The 17,112-nt window shown below is 51.3% G+C and overlaps 1 protein-coding gene and 1 long non-coding RNA gene across 2 annotated transcripts; one reads left to right on the plus strand and one right to left on the minus strand.

The window, feature by feature from the left end:
• Nucleotides 1-157: 157 nt before the first annotated feature.
• On the plus strand, nucleotides 158-1,539 carry LOC123069128 (glutathione S-transferase 1). Its single transcript, NM_001426764.1, has 3 exons — nucleotides 158-405; nucleotides 496-544; nucleotides 667-1,539. The coding sequence occupies exons 1-3, from the start codon at nucleotides 256-258 to the stop codon at nucleotides 1,155-1,157; spliced, it is 690 nt and encodes a 229-aa protein (NP_001413693.1). The 5' UTR covers nucleotides 158-255; the 3' UTR covers nucleotides 1,158-1,539.
• An 8,614-nt stretch (nucleotides 1,540-10,153) lies between these two features.
• On the minus strand, nucleotides 10,154-11,100 carry LOC123065097 (uncharacterized). The gene is made up of 3 exons (XR_006430897.1): nucleotides 10,618-11,100; nucleotides 10,456-10,542; nucleotides 10,154-10,371 (listed from the first exon to the last, which is right to left on the minus strand). It is a non-coding gene; the product is annotated as an uncharacterized lncRNA (long non-coding RNA).
• Nucleotides 11,101-17,112: the final 6,012 nt, after the last annotated feature.

Genomic DNA, 17,112 nt, shown 5'->3' on the forward strand with positions numbered 1-17,112 from the left:
CATTTCATATATCTTTTTTGGTAGAAATGAAATAAAGCAGATCTAGACACTAGCTAAAAAGTCGATGTAGCCTTGTTATTTCCTTGGGCCACGCGGGCCGGGTGTGGTGCTCCCTGCTCTGTGTATAAATGGAGATCAACATCCAAGGCCTCCTCCCACACACACACGCTACAGAGCAGAGCAGAGTCTTGCTCCAGTATCTGCCCTCTCCTGCCTGCCTGTAGAGCATCCATCACGTGAAGTTCACGGACAAACATGTCTCCGGTGAAGGTGTTCGGGCACCCGATGTTGACAAACGTCGCACGGGTGCTGCTCTTCCTGGAGGAGGTCGGCGCCGAGTACGAGCTCGTGCCCATGGACTTCGTCGCCGGCGAGCACAAGAGGCCCCAACACGTCCAGCTAAACGTAAGCAGACGACAATTCGTCGATCGGTCACCGTATCAGGTTCAGGTGATGATTTCTGACAGAGATGCTACGTGTTTTTCTTCCTTGCAGCCGTTTGCGAAGATGCCTGGGTTCCAAGATGGCGATCTCGTCCTGTTCGGTGAGCCGTCTAACACATCAGTGCACACGACACGAATCATTCCTGTCTAGGAGTATATATCATGTTAAAAATCCATTGGTTGGTTTCTCTAATCTAACAAATCGATGAGTGAGTGAGTGCAGAGTCGCGCGCCATCGCCAAGTACATCCTCCGCAAGTACGGGGGGACAGCCGGCCTGGACCTCCTCGGAGAAAACAGCGGAATCGAAGAATTAGCAATGGTGGACGTGTGGACGGAGGTGGAGGCCCAGCAGTACTACCCGGCCATCTCGCCCGTGGTGTTCGAGTGCATCATCATCCCCTTCATCATCCCTGGCGGTGGCGCGGCGCCGAACCAGACCGTCGTGGACGAGAGCCTGGAGCGGCTGAGGGGTGTGCTGGGGATCTACGAGGCCCGGCTGGAGAAGAGCAGGTACTTGGCCGGGGACTCCATCAGCTTCGCCGATCTGAACCACATCCCGTTCACCTTCTACTTCATGACCACCCCGTACGCCAAGGTGTTTGATGACTACCCCAAGGTGAAGGCCTGGTGGGAGATGCTCATGGCGAGGCCGGCGGTGCAGAGGGTCTGCAAGCATATGCCTACCGAGTTTAAGCTAGGTGCGCAGTACTAGGTGTTTATGCACTCCGCGCGGGTGTGTGCCGTGCCGTGCCGTGCCGTGCCGGTGATGATTCCGTTCAAGAAAAGAGACCTCCCTCCCGTGGGTGGGTGATCATCTGCCCGTCTACTTCCAGTAGTATACGCTTTCAGTTTCAGCAGCACGAGGAGTCCGCTTGCGCTTCTGTTCGTGCGCTGGATTCCTTGCTTTAATTTATGCACTAGTACTAGTTAGTAAATAAACAACGGACTGGTCAATGCTGCTAATCCGTACTGTACGTCCTATATAGTAGTACCCCACTAGAGATCAGTATATATATACATCTTGGATACGTGTGCATTTGCATGCAAATATATATGGACAGGGATAACTGGCACATGTGTGCCCGTTAGGAAAATTACGATCGCTCTCCTTCGGTCGGTGGCCCGCTCGCTCGATCGAGCGTTCCTTCGGTCGGTGTCCCGCTCGCCCTTCGGTCCGTGGCCCGCTCGCTCGATCGAGCGTTCCTTCGGTCGGTGTCCCGCTCGCTCGATCGAGCGTTGAGGCCAGTTGGCTCGATCGCTCCGCTTTGATCGAGTTGTGAATGCTTTCACCGGTTTTTTTTTCTTCTGATTTTTATTTTCAGAACGGTCTACTAAATAGTCACTACACCCAATAACCAACTCGGCCATCCTACCTTGTTATCCACAATACGTGAACAACGGAAGTTGAATTCTTCTTCTTTTTACCATGTAAACAAAAAGGTTAATTTTAGCCTTGATAACTTTGGCATGAGCAGCATGATAACTATGACATGTGCATCATGATTACTTTAATATTAACACCTGGTAACCAAAAAATTGACATGATAAAGCGGGTAAATATATCATGAGAAGGTCGGTAACTATAACATCAGAAGCACGATAGGTATAACATGTGTAGCATGGTAAGTTTGCACAAAGTTTAACCCGGGCAGCCGGGGGGGGGGGGGGGGGGGTATGTTTGAACAACTCCCCTTCCCGGGTGAAAGTTATCACGATGGTTTGAGCGTAGGTTATTAGGAGTATGATTTTGAGAGGAAGCATGGTGGCACACAAAAATCGGGTGACAAAAACATGAAGTTTCGGCATACTAGGTCCCATATTTCAAAAATTACCGCGGTGTTTACATATACTTATCAAGTTTCCGGTTCGTATATTACCATGCTATTTACACATAAGTGGCTTTTGGGTAATTTTTTTCAACAACTCTTTTCCTCCCTAGATCAAAACTTACCGCGGTGTTTGTGCAAAATATCAAGTCTTCTGTTTATGTATTACCATTCTATTTACACATAAGTTACCGGCGTTATTTTTTCCTCCAACTTTTTCTCCTAAGGTCAAAAGTTACCGCAGTGTTTTTACATAAGTTATCACGTCTTCCGTTCATATATTACCATGCTATTTGCACACAAGTTACCGAGGGTATGTTTTTCAACCACTTTCTTCTTTGGTCAATGTTACCGAGGTGTTTTTACACATGTTATCAGATCTGCACTTTGTATATTATCATGATATTCACACGCACGTTACCGTGTGTATGTTTTTCAACAACTTTTCCCCTTCAAAAACTTTTTTACCATGGTGTTTATACGTAAGTTATTATGTATGCAAATTGTATATTACACATAAATTATCGGGGTATGTTTTTGAACAAATTTCCTCCTTGATCAATGTTACCGCAGTGTTTTGTACGTCAGTTATCGGGTATGCGGGACGTATATTACCATACCGTGTATGTTGGAAATATGCCCTAGAGGCAATAATAAAATGGTTATTATTATATTTCTTTGTTCATGGTAATTGTCTGTTATTCATGCTATAACTGTGTTATCCGGAAATCTAATACACGTGTGAATACATAGACCACAACATGTCCCTAGTAAGCCTCTATGACTAGCTCGTTGATCAACAGATAGTCATGGTTTCCTGACTATGGGCATTGAATGTCATTGATATTGGGATCACATCATTAGGAGAATGATGTGATGGACAAGACCCAATCCTAAGCATAGCTCAAAGATCGTGTAGTTCGTTTAGCTAGAGCTTTTCCAAATGTCAAGTATCATTTCCTTAAAACCATGAGATTGTGCAACTCCCGGATATCGTAGGAGTGCTTTGGGTGTGCCAAACGTCACAACGTAACTGGGTGACTATAAAGGTGCACTACGGGTATCTCCGAAAGTGTCTGTTGGGTTGGCACGAATCGAGACTGGGATTTCTCACTCCGTATGACAGAAAGGTAGCTCTGGGCCCACTCGGTAATGCATCATCATAATGAGCTCAATGTGACCAAGTGTCTGGTCACGGGATCATGCATTATGGTACGATTAAAGTGACTTGCCGGTAACGAGATTAAACGAGGTATTGGGATACCGACGATCGAGTCTCGGGCAAGTAACGTACCGATTGACAAAGGGAATTGTATACGGGGTTGATTGAATCCTCGACATCGTGGTTCATCTGATGAGATCATCGAGGAGCATGTGGGAGCCAACATGGGTATCCAGATCCCGCTATTGGTTATTGACCGGAGAGGCGTCTCGGTCATGTCTGCATGTCTCCCGAACCCGTAGGGTCTACACACTTAAGGTTCGGTGACGCTAGGTTGTAGAGATATTAGTATGCAGTAATCCGAAAGTTGTTCGGAGTCCCGGATGAGATCCCGGACGTCACGAGGAGTTCTGGAATGGTCCGGAGGTGAAGAATTATATATAGGAAGTCAGGTTTCGGCCATCGGGAAAGTTTCTGGGATCACCGGTATTGTACCGGGACCACCGGAAGGGTCCCGGGGGTCCACCGGGTGGGGCCACCTATCCCGGGCTGAAGTAGGAGGGGAACCAGCCCCAGGTGGGCTGGTGTGCCCCCCTTGTGCCCCCCCTGCGCCTAGGGTTGGAAACCCTAGGGGTGGGGGCGCCTCCACCTGGTTTGGGGGGCAAGTTTCCCCCTGGCCGCCGCCTCCCCTTGGAGATCCCATCTCCTAGGGCCGGCGCCCCCCTTAGGGGGCCTATATAAAGAGGGGGAGGGAGGGCAGTCGCACCCATGTTCTTGGCGCCTCCCTCTCCCATTGCTACACCTCTCCCTCTCGTAGAAGCTAGGCGAAGCCCTGCCGAGATCACTGCTGCATCCACCACCACGCCGTCATGCTGCTGGATCTCCGTCAACCTCTCCTCCCCCCTTGCTGTATCAAGAAGGAGGAGACGTCATCCTCAACCGTACGTGTGTTGAACGCGGAGGTGCTGTCCGTTCAGCACTAGGATCATCGGTGATTTAGATCACAACGAGTACGACTCCCTCAACCCCGTTCTCTTGAACGCTTCTGCTCGCGATCTACAAGGGTATGTAGATGCACTCCTTTCTCTCATTGCTAGATGAACTCATAGATTGATCTTGGTGAACGTAGGAAAATTGTAATTTTATGCAACGTTCCCCAACAGTGGCATCATGAGCTAGGTCTATGCGTAGTTCTCTTTGCACGAGTAGAACACAAATTTGTTGTGGGCGTAGATGTTGTCAACTTTCTTGCCACTACTAGTCTTATTTTGCTTCAGCGATATTGTGGGATGAAGCGGCCCGGACCAACCTTACACATACGCTTACGTGAGACAGGTTCCACCGATTGACATGCACTAATTGCATAAGGTGACTAGTGTTGAAATATGCCCTAGAGGCAATAATAAAAGGATTCAAGAGAAGAGACCGGTTTCACCGACTCCGCGCGGGTGTGTGCTGTGCCGTGCCGTGCCGGTGATGACTCCATTCAAGAGAAGAGACCTCCCGTGCCATGCCGGCGATGATCATCTGCCCGTCTATTTCGATCGAGTATTTGCTTTCAGTTTCAGCAGCACGAGGAGTCCGCTTGCGCTTCTGTTCGTGCGAGCCTGGATTCCTTGCTTTAATTTGTGCACTAGTATAGTATAAATAAACAACGGACTGGTCAATGCTGCTAATCCGTACGTCCTAGTACTAAGATCAGAATGGATCCAAAGCAAATATATATACTACATCTTGGATACGTGCGGTGTGCAGATTTCGTTTTCCAAACCGCCGACTTAGCAGTTTATTTATTTATTATTACAAGCCGTGATTGACTGCCGTTTAATTTCACTCTCTCTCTCTCTTTGGAAAGAAGTTTCTGTGCAACATGTTCCCTCACAAAGTGATAGTCAATTTCGATGTGCTTGATATGAGCATGGAAAAATGGATTAGATGAAAGATATGTCGCACCAATATTATCACACCAAAGAACCGATGGTTGCTTTTGGGAGACTCCAACTCTCTCAAGAGAGAATGTACCCAAATTAGCTCAGCCGTGGCATTGACAACTGCCTTATACTCTGCTTCAGTGCTACTCCGAGAGACTGTGGCCTGCTTGCACGCACTCCAGGTGATCAAGTTGCGATCAAAGAAGACAACATAGCCCCCCGTTGTTCGTCGATCATCCAGGCTCCCAGCCCAATCAGCATCAGAGAACGCTGAGAGAGCACTCGAAGAGGTAGACCGAAGATGCAAACCATAGGAGACAGTATGAGAGAGATAACGTAGTATGCGCTTCACAGCTGACCAGTGTGAAGTCCGGGGAGCATGAAGATACCAGCACACATGGTTTACCGCATAGGAGATGTCTGGTCGTGTGATAGTCAAGTACTCCAACCCATCAACAATATTGCGGTACTTTGTAGCATTATCTGAAGGAAGCAAGGCACCATCCAAGACTGATAACCGATCAGTCGCAGACATAGGGGTGGTAGCATGCTTGCATTGCAACATACCAGCACGTCGCAGCAAGTCCAAGGAATACTTATGCTGAGTGAGAGTCAGGCCGGCAGGAGACCGTGAAACCTCCAGACTAAGGAAGTAATGGAGAGCACCCAGATCCTTGACAGTAAAATGACCACTCAAAGCAGACAACAGACGATCAACGACAGCCACTGAGGAGCTGATAAGAATAATGACGTCAACATAAACCAGCAGGTACATAGTAATCTCAGGACGATGGAACATGAACAGAGATGTGTCAGTAGTGGACGGAGAGCAAATCCAAGACGTGCAAGAACCGAACCAAGTCGGTCATGCCATGCACGGGGAGCCTGCTTAAGTCCATAAAGCGCCTTAACAAGACGACACAAATGATGCTGATGAGCAGGATCAACAAAACCTGAAGGTTGCCGCATGTAAACCTCTTCCTCCCAGACCCCATGGAGAAAATCATTCTGAACATCAAGCTGACGCAGAGACCACCCTTTGGAAACCGCCAAGGACAGAAGCAGACGAAAGGTGGTAGGTTTGACAACTGGATTGGAGATATCATCATAATGCAGACCATACCGTTGTTTAAACCCTTTAGCCACCAACCGTGCCTTGTACCGCTCAATAGATCCATCAGCATGCTTCTTTACCTTAAACACCCACTTGGAGTCAAGGATGTTGACACCAGATACAGGAGGAACCAAGCGCCAAGTATCATTCCTCTGTAGTGCATGAAACTCCTGCTCCATGGCACTACACCAATGAGGAATCCGAAGAGCCGCCTGAAAATGTCGAGGCTCGGCAGTGGGGTCAGCATCTATCTGTGCCATACACGCCACAATCCACGCAGACGTGCCATCGGTGCGCTCCTTAGGCCGAATAATACCACTCTGACTGCGCGTACGAGGACGTAGAACAACAGTAGGTGGAGGAGGTGGCGACAGAGATGGGGTCGATGAAGATGACGATGACGACACAAATTGCTCCCTAGAAACAGAATCAGTCACACCAGGCGACCGGTCGGGCGAGGAAGGACTGGATGCCCGCTCGGCCAACATGAGCGGGGACGCCGGCTCGGGTGAGGGCGCCGGCTCGGGCGAGGATGCCGACTCGGCCGGCACGTCGGGAAGCCCTGTAGTGTCCGGCTCCGCCAGCCCCATCGGCAGGCCAAGTGACGGTGGGACGTCACGAGCGGGCTGGGCGGACATCCGAGGGGATGCGGGCGGCTGCTCATCCAGAAGCTCGAGGCGTGTTTCGCGCCCAGTACCTGCACCATGATTAGGTAGCAACAAGGGGGTATATGTAGCATCAAGAAATTGACCAGGCAAAGGTAAAACCGATTTCTCAGGTGCAGTGGGAGTGGTGGAGGTGACCGGAAGTGCGAAAAAAAGGAAAGACATTCTCATCAAACACCACATCACGTGAGATGTAGACGCGGTTTGAGGGAACATGAAGACACTTGTACCCTTTATGAAGAGAACTATAACCAAAAAATATGCACTGTTTAGACCGAAACTCCAACTTGCCTTGGTTATACGAACGAAGATGTGACCAACACACGCAACCAAAGACCTTGACAAACATATAATCAGGAACTTCATTCAGCAAGAGCTCAAGTGGTGTTTTCATCTGACGGGGTCGTGTAGGGAGTCTGTTACTGAGAAAGCATGCGGTAGAAAACCCATGACTCCAAAACCAGAAAGGGACGGAGGCATGGGCAAGCAAAAGCAAGACTAGTCTCAACTATATAACGATGCTTACGCTCAGCTACACCATTTTGTTGATGACAGGGCAGACCGGCCTCCCACCCACTCCTCTGTACACCCGCTGTCGTGGTAACGATTCCGACAATAAGAGAGGGTAGGATAAAGAAGCATGATCTATCGAGATGCATATGGGTGACACGGTGGTTTTAGCGAGTTCGGGCCTCTCATGATGGAGATAACAACCCTACGTCTCGTTCTCCGGAGAGTCTTTGTTTTATCTAAGTATGATCCGGAGATTACAATGTGTATGAGAGAGCGAGGAACGGATCCCCATGCCTGAGCTAAGTCCTGAGACTAGTGGCGAAAGAGAGAGAGAGAGAGATGGAAGAAAAAAGCCCCCTGAGTCTAGTAGTGGGGGTGGCTTATATAGAGTGCGCCACCCCCTCACCTTCTATGTTACAAAGTGGGGCATGAATGCCATAATGTTAGCCCACTACCAAGCCCTCACCATGAGAATGATGTCGACTGCTTTGTTGCCTGCTGCTCTTCGTATATCCGAATGAGTCGTACGGTCGAGTGGTGAACTACCATCCGAGTGGATGGTATACTGCTTGGTTGAGTGGATAGTATGCTGCTTGTTCGAGTGGATAGTATGCTGCTTGTCCGAGTGGATAGTATGTCTGTATGAAATTTATCTGGACCCACATGTTGTGTAGACCCCATGCTTTATGATACTTCAGCCCTTCATGGGCCTACCTGTTATGTGTATCCCTAACATTAGCCCCCGAATAGATTGCGATTTTGCAGAACGAGTTTGTGAAAGACACAACTTGGCCCGAGTGACTACGGAAATACTCGGTACCTGTAATCATACTTTCAGACAACCAAGCTTTGAACAAAATACTCGTGTGAAGCCTCCGGCCTCCTTCCAGCCTCCACCGCCGCCGCCCGAAGCACCCCTGAGCTCGCAATTTGGTGCACCACCGGCTGCGCCCAATGTGTTCGAGGAAATTCCCACAAGGTATACAATTTTCTTTTATTTTTTGTTGTTGTGAGATACTCCCTCCGTTTTTAAATATTTGTCTTTTTAGAGATTTTAAATGAACTACCGCATACGGATGTATATAGACATATTTTAGAGTGTACATTCACTCATTTTGCTTCGTATGTAGTCACTTGATAAAATATCTAGAAAGACAAATATTTAGGAACCAAGGGAGTAGATGGCTATATACGAATGTGCTTGATGTGTGTGTGCTATGGTGTATTGTAGTATGGCCGATGATGCATATTTATCAACTATGAATGTTGGGTCAAACAATTCTTATGATCATTGGTCTCAAACCAATGAAGTTAATCAAGAAGACCATGAATATGAAGTGGATGACGACGGTGAGGGGTTGATCGATGCGCCGAAAGGAAGGTCGGTGAACTACATCATGGACGAGGACATTTTTACTATGCAAGACATGGGTGGCATGAGTTTTGGATCTCTCATTGGAGTATTTGGAGGGATGGGAGGCATGAGTGCACCTCCGGGCGGCATTGGAGACATGAGTGGCATGGGTGGGATAGACGGCATGAGTGCACGTCCGGGTGGCATTGGAGGCATGGGAGCACCTATGGGTGGAGGCATGCCTTCCGTTGTGCCGATGCCTTCAATGGATGGTGGCACTAGTGCAAACACCGTCCGAGTTTCAAATGAAGAGGAAGAGCATGATGGTGATGAGGAGGAGGAAGAAGATGAGGAGGCATGAATGTTGATGTTTATTTATTTGTGTGAACCTATATTTGTGTGAACTTGCTTGTGGTTTCCTACTTTGAACTATGTCCTTCATTTGAACTATGATATGTTGGTGGTATGAATCATGATTTTTGCTATTTTTAGATCATTTTATTTGGTTCATATTGTCAAATTGATATGTGTTGTTTCACATTTTGCCAAGCGCCGGATGGTCGCGCGCGATGCACTATCGAGCGCCTATTGAAGCGCTACCAGCGATGCGCTTATTTTCTACGCGTCTGGAGGGATGGGAGGAGTCCGTCTGATCAAGACGGACCGGAACCTGCTCGTAGATGTTGAGGTTGCGGATGTCGGCGGCGTCGGGGGAGGGGGGGGGGGGTCGGCGGACGTGATGGAAGACATGTTGCAGGAGGGTGGTGCGGTTAGGGTTAGGGTTGGGCAGCGGCGGCGGCGTCTTTGGTGGTGGAGATCACGGCGGCAGCAGGGGGTGGTGGCGGCGGCGCTGAGGGGAGAGGAGGCGGCGGCGGCGGCACGGGAGAGGCAGCGGCGGTGAACGGGTAGCGCGGCAATGGAGGAGAGGAAGCTACGGCGGCGGCGCGATGGGGAGGGCGCGGCGGCGGCGGCGCAAGGGGGTGCGGCGGCGACGGAGGGAGCGGAAGCTAGGGTTAGAACCCGAAAACTGATACCATGTATGATGATGGAATTGCAAGATGTATTGATCAGGAGCAATTGCACATATATATGATGTATAACGGTGGACCACGACCCAACTATACAAGAAAAGTAGGAGGTGGCCCAATACACAATATGCACAAACACAAACACATATACTCAACAGGTTCTCCGATCTGTCTTGCCAGTGGCACCATTTCTAATTACGAGCCAAGGAAAGGAATTGATTTTAATCCCATTTGTCTCTCATCATAAACAGCTGGAAGGTCAAAAATTGTAGTTCTCTTGACGTGTGAATTGATAATTTCCTACAAGAACTTCTGCAGACCATAGATCAAGTTCTGCAAAAATATGTGGTGACGTGTTTAGTGACCAACACAGTATCTTGAGAATACTTCAGAAAATGCAGTGTAACTATCAGGTACCTTCAAGCGTACCACTTTCCGTATTGCCAGAATGAGTCCTGGCATCAGGCATCGAACATCTGTAACATCATGCTTCAAGGTGTAAATCTGAAAGAAAAAAATTGGTTGTGTGATCAGTTCATCCAAAGTTCAGTCAAGCATATATTGCTAGAGCTTAAGCACCTCTCCAGGGCCTGACAAACTGACCGACGTGCTTGAGGCAAGCCCTGGAAGAACCACGCTGTGCACACGCACTCCGTCTTCTCCGAGCACCTGGCCTCTTGCCCTTGTCAACACTATCCAGTCAGTTTGTGGAACATATCATTTACTGTTTTTTATTTGCTGTAGAAGATCACTTGTATGGAGTAGTACAATTTAGAATAAAAGCGAGGATATCTTCGAAGACAGTGCTTCTGCCTTTGTTACTAAGAAATCACTCTGAAAGGAAAATTGCTGAATTGTTTTTGTCACACTTACTGGATTATCAGTGTCCATATCTGAAATGCCTTCTTGAGGTATTAGTTTTGGTTCTCTGCCTCTCTTTGAACCTGCATTTGCTTGCAAATCTGGAGGCTCATGGAAGTAGACCCTCACTGGATAACGTACCTGCTTGACATTGTCATAGACAGACAAGAGAAGGTTCACTGAAATCGACAGCCACGCCAGTTCCTCTTGACTGAAAACAGCAGAATTTTAGTCAGCATAAGGCGCACCGACAACAATAAAATCTAAATTTGACAAACGGAGATGCCAATTAATACCTGCCTGTGCTATGGAGCCGAGAACCATGGTGAGATCATTGAGCACCGGAATCTCCAGGGGTTCTTCCATTCCATGCCACTTAACTGAAGAAACAACACCAGCGCTCGGCTTACAGACCAAGAAAAGAGAGAGACAGAGCACAAGGGGACGAGTGGTGAGTGAGCAAGCAAGCACCTCTCCCGCATCCTGCCCTATGCACGCACTGGGTATCAATGGCACCCGCGAGCTCCATCCCCCTCGCCCTGCTCACCGCCGCCCTCCCGATCTCCTTGGTGGCACCGACGATGACCACCTTAATGAATTCTCAATGTCGCCACGGAACAGAGCGTCAGAGCCAGAGCACAAGCACTATACTACTACGATTCCCCTCTGTAGTAGTATATGGTTACCTTGATTGTGCTCTGCGACGGAGGCGGCGGAGCAGGAGACGTTTCTCCGGCCCGCGCGTTGTGCCGTGGTGGTGGACGGAGTAGCGGCATGGCGAGCCAAGTCTGTCTGCGGTGGCCGAGTCTGTTTGCGCGTGGACGGGCCCACGTTTACGGTCACATCCGCGGGTCCGCGGGTCACGTTTGACCGGTCGAGGACGTGCGTGTGAACGGGCGTGGGCGTGGGCAGACGCATTTGGCCAACTCAACCGCACGATCCCAAACGGACGTTCTATTTGACCGGATTCTATCCGTTTGGGTAGGAAAACGGACATGCATGTCCGCATGCGGTCGTCCCATCATCGAGTCGCCCACCACGGCCAACCCAATCCAAAATATGTCCAGTTGTATTTCGCTTTAGACATTTCATCGAACACTTCACGGACAGCCGCTGGCGGCATCGACGAGGAGGATCGGCGTTGTCCAGATTCGCCGCACTCGTGCCCAGGCCGTGCCCCGCCGGCCGCCATCCGCCGCGGCCCACACGCTCGCCCATGCACTGTGCCGCTCGGCGGATGGGCACGCCTTGCGCTCGCACATGGCAGCGGCCGGCTAGCTAGCTAGCAAGCACGCATGCACGCGAACGCGGCGGCTGGCTGGCTGGCTAGCTAGCAAGGACGCGAACGCGGCGCCTCACTAGCTAGCACGCCCGTGCTCACCAGCCGCGCCCAGCCTACCTAGCACCTCGCCCGCGCCGCATCCCGCCGTCTAGCTAGCTACTCCCGTCGCTCGCCGCGGCGTCCGTGCGGTGCCACGCTTCGGCCGAAGCGCACCTCGCCTCGCCGCGCCTCCCCGCCTCGCGCTCACCCCGCCCTGCCACGCCTCGCCGTGCCCGCCTCGCTGCCTCGCGCTCGCCCCGCGCACGCCGCCCACCGCCGCGCCCCTGCTCTGGCCGACGCGCCCGCCGCCGTGCCCCGCACCGCGCCGCCGTCACTTGCGCTCGGCTGCGGCCGCGCGTGCCCGCGGCATCCCACAGCCGCTCGCTGTCGCGCTCGCCTGCGCCGAGCTGCCGCGTCCGCTGCGCCCGTCCGCGCCCCAAGCTGGCCGCCCGCGCCGGCGCACTCCTCTCCCGCGGCGGCAGGACCTCAACGACGGCGAGGCGAGGCCGGCCGGCGGGAGTGCCACCGCGCCGTGTGCTCCTCGGCGCCCGCGGGTGCCTCATGGTGGTGTGTGTGCGTGGTGGGCCAGGAAGAGAAAAAGGAGGAGAGAGAGAGGTGGGTGGGTGGGTGTGTGGGCCACTTGTGTGCCAATGACAGATGGGTCAGGGTCACATGCAAAAGGACACGCCTGGACAAGGAGGACGCAGGGAGCGTCCGCTCGTGTCCGTTTCAGACGCAAATCCGGCTCAACTTTGCTCCCAGGATGGGGTGAGACGGACCAGCAACGGACACTTTTTACGGATAGGGTTGCGCGCTGGGTCGTCTCATTTGTTCGTTTGACCCCAAACGGACAGACCCGGACGTTTTGTGGTCGCGCTGTGGAGATGGCCTTAGGCCATGTACAATGGAGGCAGCATCAACGTGCTGCCACAGCCGTCACGTAGACTAATCTATATCTATACTTCTATATCTATACTACTATTAAAAGAGCAATCATGAGCTTCTCTAAAGCCACACAACAAACTGTACACGGGTTAACCAGGAGCTTTCGATTAAATTATGTTAAACATATCCTACTATCCATATTACACCGATGGTTAGCTAACCAGATCAACGTCTCACATCGAATGTTCTGCCAAGCAGACGCTATGGTCTGTGAATCGTACGCGCTCAGCAATCCTCAATCCTCGCGGCCCACCCCGCCTAATTTGCGGAAAGCAATTAGTCCGCGATCTCCCTCCCATGATCCCCTTAATTGTGGAAACAACCGGAGAGTTTCCTTCTTTCTCTCCACCTCTTTCTTCCAAAAAGAAAACTGCTCCCTCCCCTCGCCCGCTCACCTCTCCCCACGCCCCGTCTCCCGTAGGTTGTCGTCCGCCGCCCCACGCGACGTAGGAGGGGATCTCCCATGCTTCCATCTTCTCTCATCCCCACGGCAAGCACGCGGCAGAGGGTGGAAATGGCGACCACCATCTCTCTCCTCTCCCTCGCCCCGCTCCGACTCACCCACAGCCGCATCAACCATCTCCGTGCCCGGTGGGGCATGGGGAGTAGGCTGCTCTTGATGCTCGACTGGGCGCTCACCGACGAGCAAGACTACCGTGAGCGCGCCCAGGTGCAGAACAAGGGCATGGAGGCGGACGTCCTGCTGCTGCCTTGGTCTCCACCCCGTCGTTGTTGCCTTTCCCCTTCCTCCTCTGGCCCTGAGACATCTTGCTGTTGTGTCCACCACGTCCGGTCTTCGTCCAGCCATCCAATCTCCTCCTTCCCTCTGAGGTATGCATGAGCAGCTAGATAGGTTGTTTCTTCTCATCCAACGCGGCATCAATTCTCTTTCTTATTAAATCAAATCTATCAATTCCACTAGGATAGGGATGGGGCCTTCACATGATTTCTTGGCCAGATCCGCCCCTGGGTGTATTGTCCACAGGGCCGGCCCTGAGGGGTGGCAGGGGGGCGACCGCCCCGGGCCCCCGATGGTCAAGGGGCCCCTCGAGGCACGCACGTAGGCAAGGGCCCTTGCTTAGCGAGGCACCAATGCCAGGGACGCAGGGATCGCGCAGAATCAGCAGCCTAATTTCCTTCAATCTCGCACACAAGTCACGCGTGCAAACGCAGCTTTCCTTCTTCTACACCATGGCTATTCCCCAACTAGTAGTTCTGTAGGTGTATGTCGTCATATACAGACGTACTCTATTCACCCTTCCAAATTTAGATCTTTACCATATTCCAAACCCCGATCTCGCTCTTCGTGTTTCTCTCGCCGGCAGCGAACACTGAATTGATGGGTTGCTCAAGGCCGAGGCGATCCTGTTCTGGGCCCCGATCGCCGGAAATGAATGCACACTTGAGCGCCTCCCGCCAGAGCCAGGCACCAGTCCACTTTTCGTCATCGTCGAGCGCCCGTCGTCAGATCACCGACGCTGATCCAATCCAACCGATCTTAGGTACATCATATCACCGCTTCTCATTTATACTGCTAACTTTTTTTTAGAACGAAGACGCTAGGAGCGTCCGGCTTTAAATTAATAAAGCCCCCAACATAGGCAGCATTAACAGTACTGAAAACATAAAAATGTAGCGGAACGAGCACGGAGGCTCAGGACAGTCGTGCACGGAGGCACAGGAGTAGCGGCAGGCCAAAAGGCACATGCGGTCACAGCGAGTCTAATACAGGCTAAAAGCCAAGAGCTTAGAGCACGCAGGCTCGCTCGCTAGACAAAAGCCACTTCACGACGAAGGAGTGGCGGTTGGCTCCCTAGCCAAAAGGTAGACTTGATGAAGACGATCTTGAGCTAGCTTCATTTTCTCCGCATCCTTAGACCTCGCCAACGGACTCCACTGCTGTGACGCCCCCGATTCAATCGTACACTAATCATGCACGCAAATGTGTACGATCAAGATCAGGGACTCACGGGAGGATATCACAACACAACTCTACAAATAAAATAAGTCATACAAGCATCATAATACAAGCCAGGGGCCTCGAGGGCTCGAATACAAGTGCTCGATCATAGACGAGTCAGCGGAAGCAACAATATCTGAGTACAGACATAAGTTAAACAAGTTGCCATAAGATGGCTAGCACAAACTGGGATACAGATCGAAAGAGGCGCAGGCCTCCTGCCTGGGATCCTCCTAACTACTCCTGGTCGTCGTCAGCAGCCTGCACGTAGTAGTAGGCACCTCCAGTGTAGTAGTCGTCATCGACGGTGGCGTCTGGCTTCTGGGCTCCAGCATCTGGTTGCGACAACCAGAAAGAAAGGAAAAGGGGAAAAAGGGGGGAGAAAGCAACCGTGAGTACTCATCCAAAGTACTCGCAAGCAAGGAACTACACTACATATGCATGGGTATATGTGTAAGGAGGCCATATCAGTGGACTGAACTGCAGAATGCCAGAATAAGAGGGGGATAGCTAATCCTGTCGAAGACTACGCTTCTGGTCACCTTCGTCTTGCAACAGGCAAAAGAGGGTAGGTCGAAGTCCTCCAAGTAGCATCGCATATCATATCCTACCCGGCTATCCTCCCCTCGTATCCCTGAGGGAGAGCGACCACCGGTTGTATCTGGCACTTGGAAGGGTGTGTTTTATTAAGTATCCGGTTCTAGTTGTCATAAGGTCAAGGTACAACTCCAAGTCGTCCTGTTACCGAAGATCACGGCTATTCGAATAGATTAACTTCCCTGCAGGGGTGCACCAACTTACCCAGCACGCTTGATCCCATTTGGCCGGACACACTTTCCTGGGTCATGCCCGACCGCGGAAGATCAACACGTCGCAGCCCCACCTAGGCACAACAGAGAGGCCAGCACGCCGGTCTAAACCTAAGCGCACAGGGGTCTGGGCCCATCGCCCATAGCACACCTGCACGTTGCGAGGGCGGCCGAAAGCAGACCTAGCCTAGTGGCGTTCCAGTCCAATTCGGCGCGCGCCGCTCCGTCGCTGACGTCTGAAGTGCTTCGGCTGATACCACGACGTCGGGATACCCATAACTACTCCCGCGTAGATGGTTAGTGCGTATAGGCTCGTAGCCAACTCAGATCAAATACCAAGATCTCGTTAAGCGTGCTAAGTGTCCGCGAACGCCGAACAGGGCCAGGCCCACCTCTCTCCTAGGCGGTCTCAACCTGCCCTGTCGCTCCGCCACAAAGATCCACACAGAGGGCCGTCGGGACAAAGGTCCTTTCAGCCCCCAATCCTTGAATCACTCGCGGGTACTCTTCGAGCTGACCCGACTTTAGTCACCATCTGTATAGTATGCATGTATGTATAGTATATACCCGTGATCACCTCTCGAGTGATCACGGCCCAATAGTATAGCAAGGCAGACTGACAAGAATGTAGGGCCAATGATGATAAACTAGCATCCTATACTAAGCATTTAGGATTGCAGGTAAGGTATCAACAGGTGTAGCAACAATGTCAGGCTATGCATCAGAATAGGATCAACGGAAAGCAGTAACATGCTACACTACTCTAATGCAAGCAGTATAGAGTAGAATAGGCGATATCTGGTGATCAAGGGGGGGCTTGCCTGATTGCTCTGGCAAGAAGGAGGGGTCGTCAACTCCGTAGTCGAACTGGGCAGCAGCAGCGTCGGTCTCGTAGTCTACCGGAGAGAAGAGGGGGAAGAAACAATGAATACAATGCAAACAAATGCATATCGATGCATGACATGACAAGTAACGATGCTAGGTGTGCCCAATCGCGGTACTAGGTGATACCGACGAAGGGGGGAAACATCCGGGAAAGTATTCCCGGTGTTTCGCGTTTTCGGACAGATGAACCGGAGGGGAAAAGTTGTGAGTTCGATAGGTTAGGGGTGTGTGGCGGATGAACGGACTGCGTATCCGAAATCGTCTCGTCGTTCTGAGCAACTTTCATGTTGAAA

The sequence above is a fragment of the Triticum aestivum genome, chromosome 3B (genome assembly GCF_018294505.1).
Source record: "Triticum aestivum cultivar Chinese Spring chromosome 3B, IWGSC CS RefSeq v2.1, whole genome shotgun sequence".
Taxonomy (NCBI): Eukaryota; Viridiplantae; Streptophyta; class Magnoliopsida; order Poales; family Poaceae; genus Triticum; species Triticum aestivum.

Excerpts from the sequence above, each read along its gene's own strand:
- LOC123069128 (NM_001426764.1), top strand. The coding sequence starts at position 256 with ATGTCTCCGGTGAAGGTGTTCGGGCACCCGATGTTGACAAACGTCGCA. Across the intron at positions 406-495 it reads CCCAACACGTCCAGCTAAAC|CCGTTTGCGAAGATGCCTGG; the intron begins GTAAGCAGACGA and ends TCTTCCTTGCAG. Across the intron at positions 545-666 it reads TGGCGATCTCGTCCTGTTCG|AGTCGCGCGCCATCGCCAAG; the intron begins GTGAGCCGTCTA and ends GAGTGAGTGCAG.